We start from the raw sequence: 25238 nt of genomic DNA, 5'->3' as shown, positions 1-25238 counted from the left end.
GAACATAATGACATCACTACGGAACACTCACGCCCAAACACACGCGGATATGACGATCACTAACCAATGCATCTGTGCCTCTTTTAACACTATTATAAAATTAGGATAAAAGAAAAATAGTTACAATGTGAACTCTTGTAAAAAAACAAAAATCTACAAGAAAATGTAGTTGGAAACCCCCTTAAATTATTATAGAAATGTGAGTTTCCGGCAGTGCATTTTTTTCCAAATTCATGTTCCAAGCAAAACATTATTTCTCAGCATGAATCTTTCTTGGAGCTCCGTGTGGGTGGAGTTTACAGAGATTCAGATAAAGTCAGATAAAAGTTGGGAACCACAGAAAAGTAAACGTACAAAATACTTTCCAGTGAGTAATCTCTAATGTAGGTCAATATTTAATACGCGGTGTCAATGTCGACCCACCCACGCTGGTAAAAAAATGCAAAAACAAACATTAAGATCTGTTTCAGAGTTTATAGGACTATGACATTTGAAAGATTTCAGGTTAGAAGCTGTATTGGTAACGTGATTTGATGAAAGCTAGACTGTTTAGGAAATGCTTTTAAAAGAAAAAGTGTGTCTAATTTATATATTTATAATTTATAATACACTTTTCTTCACATGGTTGAGAAAAAACAAAGCTACATGCATCTACAGTAACAGGAAAAGGGGAAGCTTTATTAATGTAACACTTCCTGTTATTTTAGGGGCCTGAGACTATTTTGGTAATCTATAATTGGTTCATCAATCTTTTCCAGTTGCTAATCTAAAAATATATCCAACCAGGAGATGGTGCTACAACTAGTTTACTAAAAATATGTGCAATACCAAAATAACTCACATGGTGTCAGACCAAGACCAGACATTTGAATGAACTAAAATGTATGATATTATGTGTGCTACTCAGCGGTTATTTATACTGACTTTAAATCACCTTATTTCACTAAAATATTTACATTTAGACAGCAGGATATTGAGGAAATCATCATAAGTCAATAATAAGGCTGCTGATTAAGGGGCACACACTGTACCATAAGCCACTTTTATATTTATATATATATATATATATATAAATATATATATTTATATAGCCTATATATATATAACTGTTAAAGAAGAACGTACAATAAAGATAAGAATAAGATACTGCACACTTTATTTTCTAAAATCTTATGTTATTCAACTTTAAGGGATATTTTATTGCAATGGTCTATACATATTAGTGTATTTCTCGTAAGGTTTCCTCTCTAATCTAACATAGGATTGCTTTGGTTACTATATCTTACTTTAACTGTTATAGATAGAAAGAATTATACTTTATAGAAGTATTGTATACAGTTATAACATTATAAACTTACGTTTTTAATATGTATATATGTTCACAAATTGTTGGAGAAAATTAAAATACAGTAGAAACCGAAACAGTAAAGGAGACTTCTGATGATTGACAGCTCTCTTGGCCAATCAGGTGCAGCTTTGTGTTTTAATGCTCCAATCAAAACGCCCGTTACGTGAACGGTAGGTTGGTTACTATTGTTGAGTCACAGGGAAAACCGTTACTCGGCCGTTAAAGCCGACACTATCGTTAGGAACTGCGCCTCCTGTCCTCCAGACATTTTCTATCGGTGTTACAGTAATTATATCCTCCAGATATTCTTCTCGACGGGATTGAAATGTTACATTTTCGGTCAATGGTAGTGCTCAAGGAGTTATTTCAAACCCAGCTGAAGCGTCCGTTGCCAGGTAGAGCCGGTGTTAAAGCGACACCTGCAGCCTGCTTCAGCACCGGCCGTCTGGATGGGAGACTGCCGGGCAGAGTGAGAGCGTTAGCCCCGCAGAGCTTTACCAGAAGGCACGCCGTGAGAAGCTTTTGCTCCAAGGGGGACAGCCACAATGAAGCCTCCAAGGATTCTTCGGCGGAGAAGTGAGTAACGTTTAAAACCAGCCGGTCTACGGACAGATGTTAGCCACTAGCTCAACTATAGGCCAGAATTAAAAGAAAAACAGGCAATTTAATGGAGCGATGGTAACGTGTGGTGCAAACCCCCAGGAAGTACCGGAAAGTGAAGCAGATTTTTATGAATGGTCGTAGTGGACAAACGTTGGTACTTCTGCTTCCGTTACGTCTTTGTGGCCCTAAAATAGTTACTCCCAATTGAAAGGCCCCGGATGATCCGGGTACTTTCTGACTCTAAAGTCGCTCCATTTTGGGCTTCATGCGCCTCGTAGGAATGAACAGTGGCTCCGACGCTGTATCCAATATATCCATGGTGGTATGACACCTGGGGACAATCCTTAAAGTTCATATTTTATTGAATTAAGTCCATGTTAACATACCGAATATATGCCGAATTAAAGAACGACTGCTAACATGTCATTATTAATACGATGTTTTAATTTCTGCCCTATATTTTATGTTTACAAAGCCCTTTTTTTAATTAGCAGTTATTTACATCGTAGTTCGGCAAGCGCATCACGCAGAGGCTAGCTGTTCAATAGCTAGCCTAGATGCTGTTCTGCTGGAATAACAAACTAGCCGGCTTAGCTAAGGCTACAGTGCCAGCTAGCTGGACTTAAGGATAGTAATGGAGGGGAAAGACAGCGAGAAGGGACTGGGGATACCAGGCTCACCTACACAGGCTCTCTGTACGCAATCACCAGTGAACAGCTCCCTGCGTACAGGGACGTGATTGCTATGTAGCAGCAAGCAAGACACATTATCTGACACAGTTGCTAGATTGTATCATTAAAATATTATTCAAAACCATATGTTATCGTGTGCGTGTAGGAGAAAGGCATACGAGTAAACGTTTCTACGGTAACAATGTCAAGTGGAAGCAGGTGGTGTACAGTGCAGCCATCCAGAAATCGTGACCAGAAGCTGCAGCTTTCATCTCCAGCGTGTTAAACTTACTGAGGCATTAACCTGCCACCAGCTTCTCATGCCTAGGATCATGACAACATAACTACAACAAATATGATAAATATATAATTTGAACTGCATGCACCATGCAGACAGACCAAGGCCCAATTCAATGTCTGATGAAGGTCAGTCATCATTGAAACCAGGAAGGCAACCCCCATTTATTTGTAATTATAGATGTATTGCTCATATGTAATTAAATCCATAATATCCCACACATGGCACTAAAGTCAGTTCTTATTTTGATCCCACTGCTATTACAGCATCCTGCTTCTATTATATCATGCCTTCAATCTAGGGCCCTGCATTCAAAATTGTAGTTATTACTGTGTTCCACAATATTATAATACATGCAGTCTCCTGGTTTCTTTTCCATAAATGCATTATCAAGTAGCTAATATGCACCAGCTAATATTCTGCCAGCAGACCATTCTGAATGAATTAGATGAGTATCACAGCGTCAGTATCAGTGATTATTTGCAGTGTTGTGAGTGGAGCTGATAAGGCTGTAATTGACTGACAGAGGTGTTGGTTCAACAGGGAAATGAGTGAGTGCAGATGGAGAAGAGGAGAGTCCTCGTGGTGATAGGCCGGGGGCTGCACGTTAAAAGCTTTTAATGACCGAAAAGCACCATATCAACACTAACACTTCCACTCAACAGCCACTGACATCAATTAAGACAAGGATCCACTTCGTAATAGTTTATACTATATGACTAACATAAGCATTAAAATGGAATACAAAATCTGCAACAACGTAGTGATAATTTGATCCTGTCCAAGTCGTTGACACATAGTAATATGCAAGTACTTTAAATGCCTGTATGCAAGACAAGAAAAGCAGCAAATCCTCACATTCAAACAACTGTAACCAAAGGATATATACGTATGTGTTAGTGGTACTGTATATTATTATTAACAGCTGAGTCGTGCCAGTTGTCTTTATGAGATGTTTGTGTCTCTCAGATGTGTCACTTTCCCCCATGTTGCTCTAAAAATGAAGTTATTCCTGCTTTTAGCGTTCAAAGCAGCTGTGCCACCAGCCTGTATCTACCCTTCAGACATTTTCCTTGGTGATAAAATGCCTCATTGCTCCTGCAGCCTGGATGTCCCATTTGTTTCCATTCACGGACCATTTGCTTAAGCTGTCAGTAAGGTTGTCGGCCACATCTCTTTTCCCCTGGAGGATCATAGCAGTTTCAGTGACGCTGTTAAACATCCACAGCACAGATTAGTGTTTGAGAAATCATGTGGATTTTGGTTGGTGATCAAGGGACAACAAATAAACTACTGTAATGTCAAATATATTTAATCTTGAGTCAAAAGATTATTACTTGTGCGTGCACGTTTTTCTTGTTCTTGTAGGAACTCTCAGGGGCTCTGTACTAATCTACTAATTAAAAAAAGTAGTTACAGATAATCCAAGGTCCTTATATATAGAATAAGTCTTTAAATATAATATCCAAGGCGTTGCGTTTGAGGCCTTCCAGACGGCCTGCAGCTCTGACTCCAGTCTGTGATTACGAGGGTCCTCCGGAGGCTGTGCTCTGGTTAATAAAGGGTTAAAAATGTTTGAAATGCAGGGGGAGATTATCCCGCCTACGTCTCTTTTCCGCACTTTTTTGCACCAAAGCCTGGATGCTGGCGTGCTGCCCGGGAGTTGTCGGGGCCTGCAGGAGCAGATGAGTCATGGATGGATTTGGGCAGCGCCGCCTCTCAACAACTCCCTCTTTAATGTCTGCCTCCACAGTAATTTATTATGACATCTGTGAGCGAGCACTCGGGTCAAACACACTCAACACAAACTACAGACACAGGACTGACTGTTTGTGGCTGGTGGTGATATTTATTTAACTACATTAAAACTCCTAACTTCATTGGATAATAGACACCGTGCCCAACGTCTCAAAATAACATCAGAACGATTGAGCTGTCTGCTGGGTTTCATGGTAATCATACACTAACAAATATTGATTCCCATCTCTGCATTTAATGACCTTTGATGCAGACGAGTTCCTCGGTTGTGGAGACAGTGTAGCGTCTCAGAGCAGCAGCAGCAATCTCATGCCACCTTTCTGTATGAGCTGTGTGTGTTGTACCACAGCTGACTTTTAGAAACACATGGCGCTAATGAGAGCAGCTGGATTAATGAGACGATGCTGCAGGATCCAGATGTTCCAACCTCTGACCCCTGGAGGGGGGGGTGATACTCCCTCACAGGCCTCATTAACTTAACAAGAATGTTACTTCAACACTGTTTCATGTCATGTGTGTTTAAAATGTACTATACCGGGATAGTTTGGATGTTTTGAAGTGTGTTTATCGGACGTACTTTTTCCTAATCTGTGTATTTCTGCAGTGGATTTAAAGAAACAGACAGAAGCTAAGCAATGCACATCTATCTACAAATCTACTGCAGTAAGACATTACAAATATAAGTACAACATACAACCCTACTTTAAAACAACTAAGCGTACCCTTTAACATGCCATCCCCAGTATGCAAAGTGCTTATTCTGATTGATCTATTCATGTTATTTTGATATGCCATATTCACAACTCCATTACTTACCTAGTGTAATGGTCTGCTGCTGATAATGTGTTCATACTGTGCTCTAATGTGGTTTCCACTGTAACTAATTCAGTATTATTCCCTCTGTTCACTCTCTCCCTGTTGTTGATCTGCTTGCTTTGCATTTGTAAGTATGTTTCTATTTTTTATTTTAGTTTTTAGTTGTGTTTTTTTTCTGTTTCCCAGTAGATGTAGAGGTTTTCTGCGGAAAGCCAAATAACTGTGTTCACTTTGAAATGACCTCACTTCCTCCCAGCGGCTGCGCTTGTATTCCCTCCCCTCTACCTCACCTCCGTCCCTCCCTAAAACACACACACACTCTCTGGTGTGTATTCCTTCCTCACCAGCGGCCTTTATTAAGGAGGATGGAACTAGCTATGAAAAAGTTGCAGCGTTTTTAGGGACGGAACAACATGCTTATGCGAAGTGCATGAGAATAACTCAATGAACATGCAGCGTTCCACACCCAAGTCGGGAATTCAGATATCCTACTCTTCTCAGAACTTTAAAAAGTTGTAATCGTCCACAATTAATGAGACCAAAAAAACACATTGAGGTGCAGAGTCATATCAATTCAAACGTTCTGAATCCATATTCGTTTCCTCCCTGTGCATCTGGAGCATGCATTGGCTGCAATTACAATTTTCACACTGGGAATTTCTGACTTTCCGACTTTCTGAGTGGAATTGTTAATAACAGGGCATCTTGCTCCAGGTTTTAATCTGTATTATTCTGCAGCAGCAGGGCCAGGAAATAGTTTGACTCAGATTGTGTTGAAGTGGGTTTAAAACATATTCATTGAACTGATCCTGCTTACTAGTTTGGTTTTGTATCTGGTTTTTTTATGGCATTTGTTGTTGACAAAAACGTAGAACAAGCTGCAATCAGCTGACTGATGATGACCAAATGTTTGTCCAATGCTGTTTTATCAGAATCCCTTTACCTTGGTACATCCTCTCCTAGCACACAGGCCAGTGTCCCATAATGCATTGCAGGTCAGGGTGCGCTTGGGCATCCAGATCTTTGCACAAATCCGTTCTGGAGTGAAAATGAATCACAGCAGAGAGCCTGCTGTGAGCCTGCTGCCTCCTGACATGCTACTAACTTTCTCCCAGAGACGACTCGGTGTGGAAGTGCTGCTCAGAATACCAGCCAGACCATAATACTACAAGATGAAACATTTACTGTTAAGATCATGTATTGATCTCCATCGGGAACAAAAGATATTAAAGCAGCAAATCAGCAGCAGCACAAAGAACTGAGATAAGACACATTTAGTGATTCAACATATGTACCAGCTGTTCTGCACGCTGTGGTACAGAAACCTTAATATATCATTATATTATAAATGCATATCAGTGCCTGGCTTGTAAGCATGTCAGGAAATGTTTTAAGACTGATGCCTTCAGAAGTATGCCATATAAATACAAAATGTTTCTTAAGCCAAGATAGCACAAGTATCAAATTGTCCAGACTGTATTACCCAGCCCCAGTGTGTGAACTGGAAGTCCTTGCTGTGACTTTGTGATGTCATAGCTTGGGGCTTTATTTGAGTCTGCACTGTGGTTCAGTGTGAGGCTGGGGGGGTCGTTTCTCCTTCTGCTCCCATCACCCCGTCACCACAATTCACACATTATTATTGTTCTTGGCTGAATTACTGACACTGCGACCCACACACACACACACACACACACACACACACACACACACACACACACACACACACACACACACACACACACACACACACACACACACACACACAGAGCATAGATGAAGACGTCTGTAAGGCGGCCTCCTTCTCAGACGGTGTTATCTGTCCTTCTGTGCTGCTGCCCACTCTCCCTTTTTGAACACTTTCCTGGCTGGTATTCTAGCAAAATACACAATTAACCGTTTCCATTCCAGTGGCCTTATGGCAGCATATTAACCTGTGGAAAAGCACATGTGCACGTCTTTCCCACAGGTTATAATACTGAAGTAAGGCCATGTTTTCCAGCAGTATTACTCTGCTTCTCCTTGCAGTCAAAAAGCTTTTTCTTCTCCTCGCTCCGCTGCAGCTCCCCCTCCATGTTTCCACCACGTATTCCCTCCGAGTTGTTTTTTCACTTTTCTGTTTGTATTTTCTTCTGTCCCGCAGGAGAAGGAAGGCGGGCATCCTGCCTAGTCTGGAGGACCTGCTCTTCTACACCATCGCAGAGGGCCAGGAGAAAATCCCAGTGCACAAATTCACCACAGTGAGTCCTCAGAGCGGGAATGATCACGTGGGATCTCTGTTTAAATATCAGCTCAGACTTATAGCTCGTAGATACACGTGATTCCTCCTTGTCTCCTTGATTTGTGAGCAGGGTAACTCCTCTTGTTAGCTCTTCAGGAGCCTCTCTTCACGGCTTGTAGACTTATTGATTTGGTGTCCGGGGTCTTAATCATGATGTCCCCCCAACCCCCTCATACCTCCCTCTCTCTGCAGGCTCTTAAAGCCACAGGGCTACGCACAGGAGACCCCCGGCTGAAAGAGTGCATGGAGATGCTGAAACAGACCGTGAAGACGACCTCTGATGGAGCTCTCGACCGACACCTCTTCAAAAAGTAGGATTTTAAACTATTTTTTAAAATACAATGCTTTGCAATAAAGCCTTGGAAACTGCAGCCTGGTTTATTTGCACACAATTTCTTTGTATTTTCTACAAATGTAAGTCCTAAAGAATTGAAAAACTGCCACACTGGTTAATAAAAGCATTTTACAAATTGTAAATTATAAAAATGCGTAATAATAAATGTAATTTATATAGCGCTTCTCATCTGCCAAGGCAAAACTCGAAGCGCTTCACAGCAAAGGACACTGACACAATTTGAAAGATTAAAAAATAAATAAAATAAAATAAAAGTCGGAGATAGCGATAAAAAATGTCAATACTCCAGGTGTACCATGCTCAAAGTTGATTTGATGTTTCAGTAAATAAATAGATAAATTACAGGTGTTGGTGAAATGTTATAAAGGCTCACAAATCTAAATCTAAAGTGAGTTAAAGCTGCTGTCTCTCTCAGTTACATCCTGCTCGCTGTCCCACCTTTTTATTATCAGCATCAATGTTTCATCAGTCCATCACAAGGACTGTTGATGCTGACGGAGTGCTGCTCTCTCTCTCCTGCAGCAGAACAGGGTCACGGCATTAACTATGCATCACTCCTCCGTTTGCACGTCATCAGCATCTTCAGGAGGTTTTGGTCCAGCTGCATTCAGAGCACGACTACTGGGGGGGAAACCTAGCACATGTTATTGATTTAGCTTTAATAAAGCATTGGAATATCTTCAGAATGTGACGTAACATTCCAGATAACAAGGCTGTGTAGGAAGCGGCACGATGTAGAATCGTGATAAGATTGTTAATTTGTAAAAAAGCACAAATCCTCTAAACGTGTGGTAATAGCTTTCTGCTAAAGATACGACCTTAGGACAGAGCTGATAGAAGAGAGTTGATTCGTTGTACAGGCGTGGCTGAATGATGCTAACGGCTTTCAGAATGACCTTCACTAACCTTCATTAAAGGTCAAATCAATTATACTGTGCACGTGCTGTAAAATAATTACAAAGCAGCGGCATGGCTCGTCTCTATGTTGGTATTATACGCAGCGTTTACACATCTAGGTTCGTGGTTTTATACTTGAACAAGTAGCAGCAGGTTTGTACAGTAAACAAAGAACATTTGAGAAGGAAAGAAAGGTTGAAGAATAAAATAAAATAACTGGGAGCATGGCGGCTGATCCCAGAGGAACTGGGTGACAGCTTGGGTGAGAGTCCTGGAGAGTTCACAGGGAGCTGAGTCCTGGCTAACAGACCGGAGCGCTGCTGCTGCTGCTGCTGCTGCTGCTGCTGCTGCTGCTGCTGCTGCTGCTGCTGCTGCTGCTGGCCGGGGCCCATCACTTATTTATAGAGCGCGGCCTCACAGGAAGCACGTGAGCGTTTGTTTTCTCTGCAGGATCCCATGCCACAGGGATTAGACGGAGTGTGATGCAGTGAGATAGCTCAGCCACAAATCTGTGTGCTACCAGAGAGTCACACACACACACACACACACACACACACACACACACACACACACACACACACACACACACACACACACACACACACACACACACACACACACACACACACACACACACACACACACACACACACACACACACACACCGTCCTGTCAGGAGGAGTCATGTGTTTACTGTCTGTGGTGCTTAGTAGCTCTGATAAAACGGATCAGGACCAAACCTGAACAACATTTGGGAGAAAGATTAGTAGAGGAAGGACCGTACTGTATAAATATGTGCATATTTTGGATATTGCTCAAAAGCAAACTCATTTAATCTAACTTTAGGCTGGTAAAATGTGAAGACAGACATTTTATGCATTATGAAATGGAACAAACATTTCGTACAGCTCTCCCCAAAACACAACTCCACTAATGACACGATCTGTAACTTCTGTCAGCTGTAGTTTGAAGATCTGTTCAGCTAGTAAGATCTTGGACACTGCGGAGTGTAAATCCAGTTTGATGATTAGCTTAAGGGGGGGCTTAACAATAAACCAACAAGTGATATGCATTGTAAAATGTTCAGAAGAATAAGCACCTGTTAAAGTGTGTCCTGTGCTTCAGGTGCGTGCAGAGCAACATCGTGCTGCTCACTCAGGCCTTCAGGAAGAAGTTTGTCATCCCAGACTTCCAGTCCTTCTGCGCACACATAGACGAGCTCTACGATAAAGCCAAAAACATGCCAGGAGGACAGGTGAGGGGGGGCACACACACACACACACACACACACACACACACACACACACACACACACACACATTGCTGTCGGTATCTCAAACTCCTAAAACGTCTGGCTGTGAACCCTGCAGGTGGCCGACTACATCCCCCAGCTGGCCCGCTTCAGCCCCGACCTGTGGGCCGTCTCCCTGTGCACCGTGGACGGACAGAGGTACCACTTGAGAATAAATCCTTTTCACAAAACCTTAAGGGCACGAGTATACACCTTTTGTGTGTGAACGTGTGTCCTTGTGTGTGTCCCTCAGGCACACAGTGGGCGACACCAAGGTCCCCTTCTGCCTGCAGTCCTGCGTGAAGCCGCTGAAGTACGCCATCGCCGTGCACGACCACGGCACCGAGTACGTGCACCGCTTCATCGCCAAGGAGCCCAGCGGCCTGCGCTTCAACAAGCTCTTCCTGAATGAGGAAGGTGAGGATCACACACACACAAACACACACACACACACACACACACACACACACACACACACACACACACACACACACACACACACTTTCTCCGTACTCAGAGGGTAAGAGGATCCTTGGTTGCTATGTGACTTCAGTAAATTGTTTACTAAAGGTAGCAGCACAGCACAGAGTGGTCAGTGTGTCCGTCTGCTGAAAGTCTGGAGAGCCACAGAGAATAAAAACCTCTTTGTGTTTGAGATGTCCTGCAAAGTATAGCCTGAAACGTACTGAGGAGCTTAGTCAGGGTCTGTAAAATGACTTTCATTTTCTGAGTCTCTTAAAGTGTCTAAATCTTTTTCTATATGCTCCTTTGAAGCTTTCATTTTTGCCTCATCCGGTTCCGCAGACATAACATCAGCTCCAGACTTGACGCTCAGTAAAAAATGACTCATTTCTGAAAGGAATGTTGTGTATGAAAGGTTTCTGGTTTCCTCTCTTTGTTGAGATCTAACAGCAGATTATATTCCGGCTGTTTATTTTTGGATGGAAAAACAAAACATTGTCCCGGCCTGTTGCTTAAGAAGATTAAAACCCAGGAGAACATCAGTGCACGCTGTGGGTTTTCAATTCTGTGAATGTGGGTTTTTATGTGCGGCTATCTACCACGATCTTATTTGAATTTAATGTCTATAATTAACGTGTAGATTCTTAATTCAGATATTTTCCAAGTCCTCCCCTAGCGCTTATCAGTAAATGCCAAATAATATCTTAACATTTATGATCAGATTTATTAAACCTTCAGTTTCTCTCCTACAGATAAACCACACAACCCCATGGTTAATGCTGGAGCCATTGTGTGTACCTCCCTCATTAAGGTAAGCTGCCTTCACACACCACACCATTACAAATGATTATTTTAGAAGCTCACTGATCAGCTGCGGTAGTGGATTTGAATGCCATCATCCCGTTATATTTGTAAAACATAGATTACAGTCTGTGAGATGTTTTATTTCTATGTCAGGAGTTTCTAACTGCATTCAGATCCAAAAAGAAATCGTCTGAAATGAAATGATAATCGTGTGGAGAACGTGTTTCCGGCAGATTACTGTATACGGGGGAGATTAAGGTTCTAGATAATCACGCTGAAAGGGGATTTGGTTTGAAAGCAGCACCGCTCACATATCCTGCACACACACACACACACACACACACACACACACACACACACACACACACACACACACACACACACACACACACACACACACACACACTCTCAAATGAAACTGCTCTTCTGCTGGTTTCATTAAACTTCCTCACACACAGGGAGCTGTTAGCACCACCTGCTGATTCAATTAAAACCTTTAAATGTTAACTCTCACTGACCTGAGGACAGCGAAGGTGTCCCTACAGACTGACGAGCAGTTTAATTATCATTAATATAGAGAGGCGAAGTCCCTCCCTTTCCGGGGGGACCTTTATTTAGGGGAAAAAGTATGTATTGAAGTCAATGGAGAGAGAAAGATAATTAAAAAAATGAATTTACACTTTGTTTGTGTGAAACTGCTCAATAAACTACATCTCCCGTCTCGCACCACACACCAAGACGGCCGTCACGTTGGCACATTTCACTTCTTTCTTTCAGAATGAGGCGGAAAAGTATTAAAAGAGGTGAAAATCACTCCAAGTCTGGGCATGTTGAGAGCTGTACATACACACAAGGGGAGTTAGTCGGTTCCGTAAGAGCCAGCATGCGGGACCGGGATTCTGGGATTTGTAGTCTTTCTAGTTGCATATTTTTCATAGTCTTATATTTCAACAGTTTTACGACAAACTGTGACTTTTTTGACATGGAAATGATTTTTTAAGATTGACAAACATCATATGTGTAATTCGTGGCACAATTCAAACGGGATCGAAAGTTTTCTCTCTCCATTGACTTCAATACATAATTTTTCCGAAATAAGGTCCCATGGACCGGAAGTAGATGGGCGGGACTTCCCCTCTCTATAGAGATGTTGGAATATTAGATCATAACATACACACCGTCAGGAGAGCAGTATTTAATCAAGCTTCACAGTCTTCACATTCACAGAGTTAAGGAAAAGAATGTAATGTTTTAAGGAAATCATAAAAATGACTTCTGTTTCTGACTTTTTTGCTTTTAAACACACAGTGGTGTGATTACAAGTCAAATGCTGAGTCCAAACACCATAAAAAGCTTTGACCAGCTGCTATAATCATCCAGTCATATGTGTGCAGTCTCAGGTTGATTGAGCAAAACGATAATTAAAAAGCTTGTGTGCATGCCCCCCCCCCCCCCCCCCCCCCCCCCCTTATCTGAATCTACAGATAACCTCATGTGCAATGTACCTTTTCGAGGCTCGTTGTGTGGTTTTATTTGTTGTTGCATATTTTACAGCAGTAGGATCTTTGGGAAATTATGAGCACTGCAACAGGTCAATGACTTTGGTAATTTTTCCCTTTTTAATTATTTGTATTTCCCCTCTTTGGTCTGGATTTGTGACAAGCTTTTAGCCTTCAGATGGCTGTTTTATGAATGTTTAAATGTGGCTTTATTACTTTTCACCTGCATTACCAAACACTGTTTATACGTCCACATTATAAACAGTACAGCTGTGGCTCGAGTTCAAACAGCGGTTTAATATCATGCTCCATTTTGACTGTAGACCAGGCGTCTTTGTTTACATTTGTATTTACTTACTCTGACTAATGAATGGCCATAATTCAATCTCATCATTTTAGTTAGTATTTTATACAATTGAAAGCCCTTGGCTGATAAAACCTTGAGCACTACTGTAGTCTGTTGCATTAGAGTGGATTAACTGTTTTGTTTCACCTCCATCTCATCTAGTCTCCTCTAATCTTAATTCTCCCGATGGTTTCATTGAGGATGATTTAAAAACACTAGATGCGTCCTGTTGTAGTTTAGTGCTAGTGTCATGACTCGGGTAACTGTTAGTTGCACTTTGATGTGTTTTTAGATTCCTTTTGTAACATGATTCTGTTTGTGTTTCAGCAAGGGGCAAGCAACGCTGAGAAGTTTGATTATGTGAGTATGACTGAGGTTTTTGGGTTAAAACACGTGCATTTTGGTCATCATTGTTGAGTAGGCGTGTGGCGCAGTGGATAGAGTGTTGGTGTTAGGATCAGGGGGACACAGGTTCAAACCAAAAAAGCATGTCGTTGTGTCCCTGAGACACGTCCCCCCAAATGGCTCCTGTGCGTCTAACAAGTGACATGTAAAAGTAACATGTGATAAAGGTTCTTTGCGAAGGTCCAATAGTGGAGTATTCACGGTCTCTGCTGCTCCTCAGGTGATGAACTTCATGAACAAACTGGCAGGAAACGAGTACGTCGGCTTCAGCAACGCCACGTGAGTACAGCTACATATTACTACAGACGCATACTTCTCTCTATATCCGCACGTGGTATTGATTTCTCACAAAGGAATCCTCAAGGACACTGCTGTATCACCGAGGAGAGGTTTATATAACAAGCTGAGTCACGCTGTGTGAAGAACAAAGCTCTCCCTTTGTGTGTGTGTCCCAGATTCCAGTCGGAGCGAGAGTCTGGAGACAGAAACTTTGCCATCGGCTACTACCTGAAGGAGAAGAAGGTGAGGTCACAGAAACCTCCCGCTGCAGCCCGACACACTGCACATGTAGCGCCCATTTTGAGTACCGTACATTTCGGACTATAAGGCGCACCTGAATATAAGCCGCAGCAGCTAAAGTGAATGATGTGTACATATATAAGCCGCACTGGATTATAAGCCGCAGGTGTTTTAATGTTTCATTACCATATGTAAGGGTTCGTGCACAGAGGGGATTGTCGGGAAAGAGATGGCTGTTTGAGGAAGCTCCCATTTATTAACATTTCAACAAACAAGTTTCATATTTGCATAACGTATTCAAGTGTTAGCATTTAGTGCAATAGTAGCTACAGAACATGTGCTGTGTAAACTGTACTGTATCACATAGCGTTTCAGACACACACACTTTTCAACTTTCAAACTTAAACGGTGCGCTCCCAGCGCACGTACCGGCAGTGATCTACAGCAGTGGTTTTCAACCAGTGGTACGGGGACAAACTGTCTCGCTCTCGTAATGTCTGTCTGTCTTGCTCTCGTTCTGTCTCTCGTACCACTCTCGGTTCCACTTTTACTTTTGCAAGCGACCTGTCTCACTCTTTTCCGGCCTCCAGCTTTTCCTGCTGGAGGCCGCCGCTTAAAGGTGGGGGGCGCGGACCGGCCATAGAGCCCATAGAGTTAAAGGTGGTGGACTGTAACCTGTAAAATCCATAGATTTAGGAGGTCCCCTGGTGGCCGTTAGCTGTAAAAATCCATAGATTAGCCGCACCGTTATATAAGCCGCAGCGTTGAAAAATGGGAAAAGGCGCGGCTTATAGTCCGAAAATTACGGTACTTTTAGTTTGAAAACTTCAGTTATTGTCGTGCATTTCATTTCAACTTCATTCGTAATGCTGTTTTTGCAACGCTAACACTATTTTACATTTGTTGCCTAAATATGAATTCTTTTGTATGTTGTTAATTTTTATCAGGAGTGTGTGTTGACAGTGTTTTTGTTCCTTCAGTGTTTTCCAGAAGGCACAGACATGACATCCATCCTCGACTTCTACTTCCAGGTAAATGGAGTTGAGAAATATAAAGGAGTAAATCAAACTATTTGTTAAAACCTGTAAACTGAAAACAATCAGATCCTGGGAGCCCATAGCTTGGAGAACTTTGACAGAAGCTTCCATTTGTTTTTACTGCAGCATATTCTTAATCTTTTTCTCGACATGTGCTCCTTCTGTTAGCTGTGTTCCATCGAGGTGACTTGTGAGAGCGCCAGCGTCATGGCGGCCACTCTGGCCAACGGCGGCTTCTGTCCAATCACAGGCGAGCGTGTGCTGAGCCCCGAGGCGGTGCGGGACACTCTGAGTCTGATGCACTCCTGCGGCATGTACGACTTCTCGGGACAGTTCGCCTTCCACGTCGGTATCCCTCCTCCTCAATAACATGCTTTGAATGTTCTACCTGTCACATTCTAACTTCTTCTTCTTCTTGTGTTCCAGGTGGGTCTGCCGGCTAAGTCTGGAGTGGCCGGTGGGATTCTGCTGGTTGTTCCCAACGTGATGGGCATCATGTGCTGGTCTCCTCCGCTCGACAAGCTGGGCAACAGCGTCAGAGGCATCCAGTTCTGCACGGTAACCCAAAATCATTTTACTGTTGAGCAGTTTGTAGATTGAATAGAGGTGGTAAGATGTTTCCTGGCTATTAAAAGGACACTCGCTCTGAAATCATGAGTTGATCTGCTGAGTTTCCTCCTGGAGGTCAGACGATGTCACCGAGCTGAGGTTGAGACTTTATGTCTGTCTCTAATGTTGCTAAATGTCTTCTCTCAGGACCTGGTTTCCCTATTCAACTTCCACAACTACGATAACCTGCGACACTTTGCTAAGAAGCTGGACCCCCGCAGGGAGGGGGGAGACCAGAGGGTGAGTCCCAGCCTCATCCTGACCCTGTGATATTATCATGACCTTCTCTGATTGTTCTATTCTGATTATTATAATTAGTCTAAAACAGCTGCAGTGAATAATACATGTACTGTCTGCGTCACTCCCTTGATGCCGCATGACCTTGTGTGTAGCATTTGATCAACAGCGCCCCCTGGTGGAAAACACTGCATACAGAAACTGACCCATTTCTCAGATTTGATACAGTTGCTGTTGTTGTCTGATCCTTACATGTCCCATCGAGAACATCATCAACCTCTCTCTGATAGTGTTATATATGAACGACTTGGTAAATATCTGTAAAAGTTACAAGTGGCTCTTTTTGCTTTGACGTGCTTCTCGTTGTGTTTCAGGTGAAGTCCGTGATCAATCTGCTGTTTGCTGCGTACACCGGGGACGTCTCGGCTCTCAGAAGGTGACACAAATGTTCCCATTTCAAATCCACACGAGCGCGAATAAAAAAGATTCTGGAGTTTAATGTGAGTCGGGCGTTTGTCCAGGTTCGCCCTGTCCTCCATGGACATGGAGCAGAGAGACTACGACTCCAGGACGGCGCTGCATGTGGCCGCCGCTGAAGGTAAAACACAGAGGAGGAGACCACTGTCAGGGGGAGGGTCTGTCACTCTGACTACTGGGAAGATAACCTGTGTGTGTGTGTGTGTGTGTGTGTGTGTGTGTGTGTGTGTGTGTGTGTGTGTGTGTGTGTGTGTGTGTGTGTGTGTGTGTGTGTGTGTGTGTGTGTGTGTGTGTGTGTGTGTGTGTGTGTGTGTGTGTGTGTGTGTGTGTGTGTGTGTGTGTGTGTGTGTGTGTGTGTGTGTGTGTGTGTGTGTGTGTGTGTGTGTGTGTGTGTGTGTGTGTGTGTGTGTGTGTGTGTGTGTGTGTGTCTCAGGGCATGGAGAGGTGGTCCGCTTCCTGCTGGAGGGTTGTAAAGTCAACCCGGTTCCCAAGGACAGGTAAATAGCGTGTTTTTATGAACGGCTACATGTCGTCGCGCTCCTCTAACTCTCCGCTGCCTCTGCAGGTGGGGGAACACCCCTCAGGACGAGGCGGTCCACTTCGGACACCACGACGTCGTCACCATCCTCCGAGACTACCACGCCAAGTACAGCCCTCTGGAGGTGGCCGAGGACAAAGAGAAGAGCGAGACCAACCTGGACGGGCTGCTCTGAGGGAGGAAGGGGGAGGCTGGGAGGAAACGTGTTAATCTGCATCACAAGGTCAGAGAGCAAGAGAGCCATAACTCGTAGAAAACAGTTAACATTACAACCGTAAAAACCCCTTTAGAAACGACTTAAGGTTCCCTTTACACACAGGACCCCCCTCCAGAAGGAAAGCCCCTCCTCATGCTACTTGATGTTGTCGGTTTTGTAATATATTATATATTGTATTTACTTGAAGTGAGGAATATATTGTTGTATTTCCCCTTCTGTATTCAGCTTTGTAGCTTTTTAAGGACCAGCCGCCGCATTGAATGCTGGGTAAATTCAGCTGCGGCTGGTGAGTCCCCGCGCTCTTGTTATTTACTTTATAAATTATGGTTTTTATTCTGAAAAGCTTAAAAAAAACTGGAAGTATGGGGCATTTCAAACCCTGGGTTAAACCTTCATCACTTCATCATCATGGTGGTGTCCTCCCCAACACTCAAGTGTGTGTGTACGTGCGTGTGATATTTATCTGTTTAAGATAAAATGTAGTGTGTATATTCCTGACATGAGTGTAAATACGTACAGGTGTAACGTAGTGGTGTAAGGAGTTATATTTCACTGAAACTCTGGACAGCGTTTCCTTTTCACCGTATTCAACTGTCGTTGTATTCGTCACTGTTACTCTGTATGATTTGATATTTATCTTTTGTAAGGAAATATAGTCAGCCAAAGTTCAGGCTGTCTGTGGAAAAGAGTTTTACATATTATAAATGACACTGCCAGCGCTGACAGCAGCTTGAATTACTGTAAACATCCCAGAGGTTTTATATGTTAACGCTTGCACTCAACACACAGATTATTATAAATGTAACTGGAGATCATGAAGTTCACTAAGTACATAAAACTGAACTTGTGGAAGATGTGTTTAACATGCTGATCAAAACAATCACACTGTGTATTTTTATGAATGCAGCCATAAAGAATAATATGGACTTTTTCTTTGTTCAGTATTTACATTTTCTTTATTTTAATTTAAGACTAAAGATCAAATCTAGTCCAAAAGAGACTTTAATTAAATTGGTGAATTGAACTAGCAGCCTCCACAAAGCTCTATATGTATATTTGAAGGTTACGGTCAAGTGGATTTAAAGAGTTTGATGTTCATCCAAGTCAAAGATAATGTCCTTGTTGAGTGCAGCTGTTGCTTTCCGTGACTGCTTTCAATCCAGAGGTGTTTAAATGTGTCATCATTGCTATTCATCTGAACATGTGATTGAACGTGGAGGCTTTAATGCCTCTGGACTGTATCACAGGAAGTACGAGGCGTGTGTCGCGGTTCCTGCAGAATACTCAGGAAGGTCCAGATTAGAAACACAAAGAGAAGCAGCTATATATCGCGAAAAGGATTGTTTTTGTGTTTTCTGTGATGTGCTGAAGAATCTGATGGAGTGAGAGCTCGTGCAGATGTTTCCAGACGTTGTTCTGTGTTTTTGTAGCGTGTCTGAAGTTTGGATGTTGATTCTGTGCGGACAAACTGAACCAGGCAATCAACATATATATTATCTACGCTCCAAATGTAGTGCATTTTAGGGATCAGTTCATTCAGTTGGATTAGAATTGTTATTTAAAGGTTAAAAATGAGTAACAGAAGCACAAAATGCAATATTTTGAGACACTATAGGCAATACATATTAAATGATTGTACGATCAATTGAGCAATATGTGTTGGATGTGGTCCCGGCCTGCAGCGACTGAAGTATTCTGAATGTAACGTGTTTCTGTTTCATGTATATTTATGCTGCTGAGTGTCGCAGACGGTTCCGATATTTATTCACAGATCAAACGTTTAATAAAGTTATTAAAACCAAAGAAGTTGTTGTGTTTTCAGTGTACCTGCGGGGGCTCACAGTGTCATCACATTAGGTCAGAGCTGTGCAGTGCAATGGAAGTTCACTTCCTTCAAACTCAGGAGTCACACGTTGATCATTTATTCATTTCACATCTAACCAGTATTCAACATTTCAAAATACACATCATCAAACTCTGTTTCGACATGTTTCGACCTATCAAATGTCTCCTTTGCATGTGAAGAGTGTGAAAGTAGATTGTTATTTGTTAATCTAGCAGCTTGCATCCCATCGTTGGCTACAGGCGACTCAATCTGAACATGTTTGGATTAATAGCTAGACATTTGAAATAGATTATGACTCCATTATTGTTATAACATATATGATTATCTTTCTACCAAACTGTAAGCCAGCGTCAATAAAAAAGCCATTTAAAACTTATTTTACTTGAAGACTACATTTATTTTACTAACATATTTTTTTGGTCAACTCCTAAATTATGAATTGCAAAGAGGCTTCTAGATTAGCTGAAACTCAAAAGCTGCTGAAATACATTTTTTAGCCAACAACAAACTGACAAATCACTTTCCATATCTGATAGTCAACAAGAGTTCAAAATGACGCAATTGAATCCAAACCGTGGTAACCAGGTAGTTTAGTTTGTCCTGTAACGGGAGCAAATCAGTTTCCCTAGGAACGTAATTGAGTGTACAGTTTGGTTATTTGAGAACATTATTTCGTAGGACAAAGATTTACTGGACATTTATCCTCTAAAATAAAACAGAAGGTTGATTTTAATCTGTGGGTCAGACCTGTTTTGCAGCCAAACCACAGCAGTGACTAGTTTTCCCACAATGCCCTGCTGGTTGCTCGTTGCTAGGCTTATTCTTCTTCTATTGTATAATTTACTGTAGCCCCCCTTGCTCTTTATTCGTCCTCGTGCTCGTGCTCGAAGTAGTCGTGGCAACAGACGGTCACCATGGAGATGAAGGTCATGAACTCCTGGAAGTCACACTCGGAGTCTCCGTCGGCATCCAGAGTCTCCATCAGGCTGTCCAGAGCCGCCTGGTCCTTCACATGCTGCGGGGGGGGCAGGTCAACTCAGGTCAACTCAGTGACATCACTATGTAACACTCGCACCTCTATTGGCTAGCGCTCCAACACATTGAACGTGATAGGCTAATGGGCGGGACATCTCAACTTTAAATGCATATTAATACTTTATCTGGTTAAGGTCCTATTTTTTTAACCTACTTTATACTTAAAAAAACATCTGAAGTCGTGTTATATGGAAATGAAAAGTAGGTTAGTGCACACAAATTAAAAAAAATTGTACACAGTTCCCTATTGCCTTATTTCTTAATCCTTTAACTTTGAATTGAAAATAAATGGCTAATTTTCTTCCTTCTTTCCTTAACATTGAATTCAAGTCTTTCACTTGTAGTGGAGTCACATTTTCAAACATAGTTTTTAGGAGTTAACTGCACAAAAAATGGCCAAAAAACAACTAAACTACATAAATAACATTGCAAATATGTTGAATTACAAGCAAGTCAGTTCAAACTGAAGTTATATATTTAGCTTTTTGCTCTCACCGTCATGAGGTCCGGCAGCTCGTCGTGCAGCAGCTCCTTCAGCTCACTCTTCTTCAGCTTGTGTTTGTCTCCCTCCCTCTCGGAGTACTTCTGAAACACAGCGATGATGGTCGACATCGAGGTCTCCAGGTCGGTCATTCTCACAAGTCTTTTACCCTTTTCACTACAAAAAGTACACAAATAAATCAGTACTATTCTACGTTTACTCAAAGTATTGCTTTGTTCCACCTAAGTATGCAGAAAGAGTTAAATAACAGATGTATATCGTTGTAAAAATCTGTTTCATATTTTCTCCATCTAAATATTGACCTTACCTCAGTGGGAGTTCAGGTAGAAGTTATCGGGTCCTGAGGGTGGAGGATGATGATGCACGGCAGCCTTTATACTGCAGCAGGGTGTGTGTGTGTGTGCTGAGGTCATGCACACTGCTGACCAATCCTGTATCTGTTCCTCCCCTCACTCCACTGCAGCCCTGAAGCTAATGTTCATTAGTTGACATTTTGCATGACTCATTACTTTTTGACAACTTTTAAGCATATCTGGAATAAAATATAAAGAAATCTTCCAATTAAGGCAAAAACTGACTTAAACTAAGCGTTATTAACAAAGATCATGATAAAAAATATCATTATGTCCACAAGAAGAGGATGTTCTCAGTTCAGTTTGGTCTGTTTTAAAAAAATAAAATAACAAGTTGACATTGTTGCAATGCCATTTAATTGAGTTCAGAAGTGTCCCAAAGTTCACATGTCATAACCCCCCCCCCCCCCCAAAAAAACTTAAAATGACACACAAATAAACAACTAAATGTATTTAAAAAGACAAAGAAATTGCAAAAAAATAACTACTAAAAATAACTAAATATTATAATATATTTGACAAATATTTAAACTCCTTCTGAGTTTGGCAAAAATAAAGCAAATTGCCAAGCACTTCCTGCACAAATATATATCCAAACATCCTATAATTAATCATCATTATTTACATCTGTATGTGTGAGTTTTCCTCTGATCAGGATCTGCCTGCGATGTGTTCAGGGGCTGCGGGACAAAGGGCCGTTTCAGAGGAAGCGGATGGCCGTGCATGTTAATGAAGACGCTCCTTTCTCTGTGGAGTTGGGCAGACGTGTGCCCTCCGCTGTCAAACACACACACACACACACACACACACACACACACACACACACACACACACACACACACACACACACACACACACACACTAGGGTGGCAAAGTTTATACTCTCAAAATGCTGTAAACCGTTTAGGGACATTTCGATTTTTTACAGCATTTTTACAAAGTCTATCACTGCATACATCTTAAAGAATATTTTTAAGATATCATAGCTGCAGAATAAAGCTAAATTGTGACAGAGTGAGTAAATCCTGTGAGTATGAATATTCTACACAATCTGCTGATTTCCCTCCCCGATCCCCCAGCCTTTGACCTCTCCTCCTATGTGTGTGTTTCAGGAAGAACAGTTTTGTGTATCAGATGATAAACTGAGTCTTTGTCTGGCGGATAAATTCCCTCCTCACGCGGACAAACACAAGCTGTCTCTTTGTTTCTGCAGACACTGAAACTCTGTGAGCAGAAACAACCGAAGATCCTGAACTGTGAGCAGAAACAACCGAAGATCCTGAACACATCTGTCATCTCTCTTCCTCCGTCTGTCAGTCTGACGGTTTGTTTGGTCTGCTGAATGTCCCTCAGAGTGAGACCTCATTGTGCTCGTGTGTAAGAGTCCGAAAAAAGATCTTTAATTTGGACTTTTAAAGCAGAATTTGTTTTCATTTTTTGTAATTTCAGTGCATTATCATATCAATTATCATATTTGAAATAAGACCCTAAACTTATTTATTTGTAGATGTTGTCATGTTTTATCTTATTATTTTTATTATGATGTTATTTTTTAAATTGGATGTATTTTATTGATATATATTATTTAGTTTGACTTGGATATACTTTTACAAATATTTTGTATTAGTTTAATTTGGTTTAATTGTAAAACAGTTTTTCTTTTTATTATTTAACAAAAGTGGATATGCTGTGCTGATTGTCATGTTTAAGGTCATGACGTCACCTTTCAGGTAAACTAAATATTTCGATGTGCAGATAATAAATGCCCGAACATATGTGTGTTTCACCTTTACTACAAGAAACATTAAAGCTAAAAATAAAGTCAGCCTGCAGGAAAACATTTTCTCAGTCCTCTCGTCTCCTCTGCTGTGTCTCGTTTAGCATTTATTTTGGTCTCCATGGACACCGCGTCCTTAAACGACCGAGGCAACCGGTCAACAGCACCAGAATGCTGAGTAATCACCTGGCAACCACACACACACACACACACACACACACACACACACACACACACACACACACACACACACACACACACACACACACACACACACACACACACACACACACACACACACACACACACACACACACACACACACACACACACACACACACACACACACACACACACACTTTCGAAATACGCAGGCTACTGTTTCAATATGATTACATTAGGGACAGACTACTGACGTTATAACACTGCAACTCATACCTGGACCCTCTTGCTAATATTATCAGCATTTTATATGTTATTTATTGGACTACAAGTAATATTTGCCTAGCATGCTGACTTGTACAATAGTGGGATTATTGGGACAGCACAGCAAGTCTCTCTTTAGATGTAGAACCAGGTAAACGTCGAAAAAAAAGGAACTTGTAGTTCTCATAGCTCACCACAAGAGGGCAGCAGTGTCATTCATAAATCATAAAGCTCCCAAAAACGTCATCTAAAATCTTTGACTGAGTTTATTTCTATATTATTCAATAATAATCATTACAAAAATATTCAATATCGAAGTAAACGGTCTTTGTATGAACAAAAACATTTATTATTATTTTACATTTCTTTGTATTACTTTGTTATGTTTTATTTCATTATGTTTTAATTTACTTCCACTTTGTTTGATTTGATTTGATCTTATTTAATTTTGATAAATATATATATGTTTAAGCTATTTTATTGTATTTATTGTATGCTTCATTTGCACTGTGGGGAGCACTTAAAGATTTTCTAATATTCAGATGTTTTTTTCTGGAAAATAAAACATTAGAATCCCAATGACGGAGGGTAAATGTCACTTTGCAAAAGGTAAAAAAGTGCACAAATGGAGGGTAACACTTCTCCCACGATGCTCCTCCAGGAGGGCAGCACACAGGAGCAGAAGGAGTCCTCATGCTCCTGTGTGCAGCCTTGGCATTGACTTTAAGGCTGGAGGTGTCATGGCGCCCGTCTTTCTCCTCTGGATTAATTCCTGGCATGGCCTCCGTGCGCCTGGCCGCCGATCACAGAGTAATCTGGACAGATCCTCAATCTGTCAAATCCCATCTGGCTCATTTGGTTGTTAACTGCGGCGGCGGAAAATAAAAACTGCACAACACAAAAGAGGAGAGTGTTTTCTGTCAGGTCAGGGCCGCTGTGAGTGTCACGGTGCCGCCTTTTACTCTGAGTTATGGCGGCAATCCAGACACTCAGGTGCTCTGTGAAGGTCAGCTGTTTGTCGCCTGCAGGTCTGAAGATGGGTGCCTTTCTTTCTGTCTGCTCCTGCCTTTTCAACACACTCACCTGCAAAACAACATTCATCCCGACGAGTCGTTGTGACTCTGATTCGCCCTTTTGAATCAGAGTTCTACAAAACTAAGAAGAAGTGTCAATTGAGGGGGGATTATTCAACATTTTCCAATTTAAATAACTTACTTTTATTAGTGCAGCCCAGTCTACTCTGATTGGTTATCTGGCCAGCTCTGTTGTGATTGGTCAACACCTTAGAGCTCACAATGTGTTGGAGCGCTAGCCAATAGAAGTGTGAGTGTTACATAGTGATGTCACTATGTTCCGTAACACAGGGATTTTAGCCTTTGCAGATCATTTACACAAAACACACTACAGGAAAGAAAAGAAACCAAAAAGCAGAATAGGGCCTCTTTAAGGTCCACGTAATGACTAAATGAGCATCTTTTCTGCACATGGAGTCATTGCATCGGATTTTACCCGGTGACCTCGAATTTGCCATCATGCAGCTGCAGAGTGGCCATCTCATGTTGCATCTCCTCCTCCATAATCCCATAATCCTTTGCTGCCTACACTCTCACCCCCCGCCCCAGCCCCCGCATATCGGATTAGAAGCTCCTGGATCAGAGCAACACACACACACACACACACACACACACACACACACACACACACACACACACACACACACACACACACACACACACACACACACACACACACACACACACACACACACACACACACACACCTGATGGCCTATCTTTTCTACTTCCTCTCTCCAGAGTGGGCTAATTGGACTGAC

The 25238-nt window shown here is 41.9% G+C and overlaps 2 protein-coding genes across 4 annotated transcripts; one reads left to right on the top strand and one right to left on the bottom strand.

Annotated features, from left to right (window-relative positions):
• The first annotated feature begins 1528 nt into the window (after positions 1 to 1528).
• Positions 1529 to 19650, top strand: LOC307032153 (glutaminase kidney isoform, mitochondrial-like). 3 transcript variants are annotated; one of them, XM_079669950.1, is made up of 18 exons: positions 1529 to 1924; positions 7641 to 7731; positions 7965 to 8083; positions 10150 to 10279; positions 10395 to 10474; positions 10569 to 10732; positions 11530 to 11588; positions 13754 to 13786; positions 14052 to 14110; positions 14287 to 14353; positions 15331 to 15381; positions 15556 to 15732; positions 15814 to 15945; positions 16144 to 16236; positions 16608 to 16669; positions 16755 to 16831; positions 17144 to 17207; positions 17276 to 19650. In XM_079669950.1, the coding sequence occupies exons 1-18, from the start codon at positions 1674 to 1676 to the stop codon at positions 17421 to 17423; spliced, it is 1857 nt and encodes a 618-aa protein (XP_079526076.1). In that variant the 5' UTR covers positions 1529 to 1673; the 3' UTR covers positions 17424 to 19650. The 3 variants fall into 3 exon arrangements, with proteins under 3 accessions (XP_079526076.1, XP_079526075.1, XP_079526077.1); XM_079669949.1 differs by having other exon boundaries at positions 7635 to 7731; XM_079669951.1 differs by lacking the exon at positions 1529 to 1924 and adding an exon at positions 4334 to 5621 and having other exon boundaries at positions 7635 to 7731.
• On the bottom strand, positions 19372 to 21301 carry s100b (S100 calcium binding protein, beta (neural)). The gene is made up of 3 exons (XM_079669952.1): positions 21156 to 21301; positions 20842 to 21004; positions 19372 to 20326 (listed from the first exon to the last, which is right to left on the bottom strand). The coding sequence occupies exons 2-3, from the start codon at positions 20977 to 20979 to the stop codon at positions 20174 to 20176; spliced, it is 291 nt and encodes a 96-aa protein (XP_079526078.1). The 5' UTR covers positions 20980 to 21004; positions 21156 to 21301; the 3' UTR covers positions 19372 to 20173.
• Positions 21302 to 25238: the final 3937 nt, after the last annotated feature.

The sequence above is a fragment of the Notothenia rossii genome (genome assembly GCF_949606895.1).
Source record: "Notothenia rossii genome assembly, chromosome: 3".
Classification (NCBI taxonomy): domain Eukaryota; kingdom Metazoa; phylum Chordata; class Actinopteri; order Perciformes; family Nototheniidae; genus Notothenia; species Notothenia rossii.
This window is presented reverse-complemented; position numbering and strand designations above follow the sequence as displayed.

What these genes read in the sequence shown, in the direction of transcription:
- LOC307032153 (XM_079669949.1), top strand. Translation starts at nt 1,674, where the DNA reads ATGTTACATTTTCGGTCAATGGTAGTGCTCAAGGAGTTATTTCAAACC. An exon ending in AAAACATGCCAGGAGGACAG is followed by an intron (nt 10,280 to 10,394) that starts GTGAGGGGGGGC and finishes TGAACCCTGCAG; the next exon opens with GTGGCCGACTACATCCCCCA. An exon ending in CGGGACAGTTCGCCTTCCAC is followed by an intron (nt 15,733 to 15,813) that starts GTCGGTATCCCT and finishes CTTGTGTTCCAG; the next exon opens with GTGGGTCTGCCGGCTAAGTC.
- s100b (XM_079669952.1), bottom strand. Translation starts at nt 20,979, where the DNA reads ATGACCGACCTGGAGACCTCGATGTCGACCATCATCGCTGTGTTTCAG. An exon ending in AGCTGCCGGACCTCATGACG is followed by an intron (nt 20,327 to 20,841) that starts GTGAGAGCAAAA and finishes CCCCCCCCGCAG; the next exon opens with CATGTGAAGGACCAGGCGGC.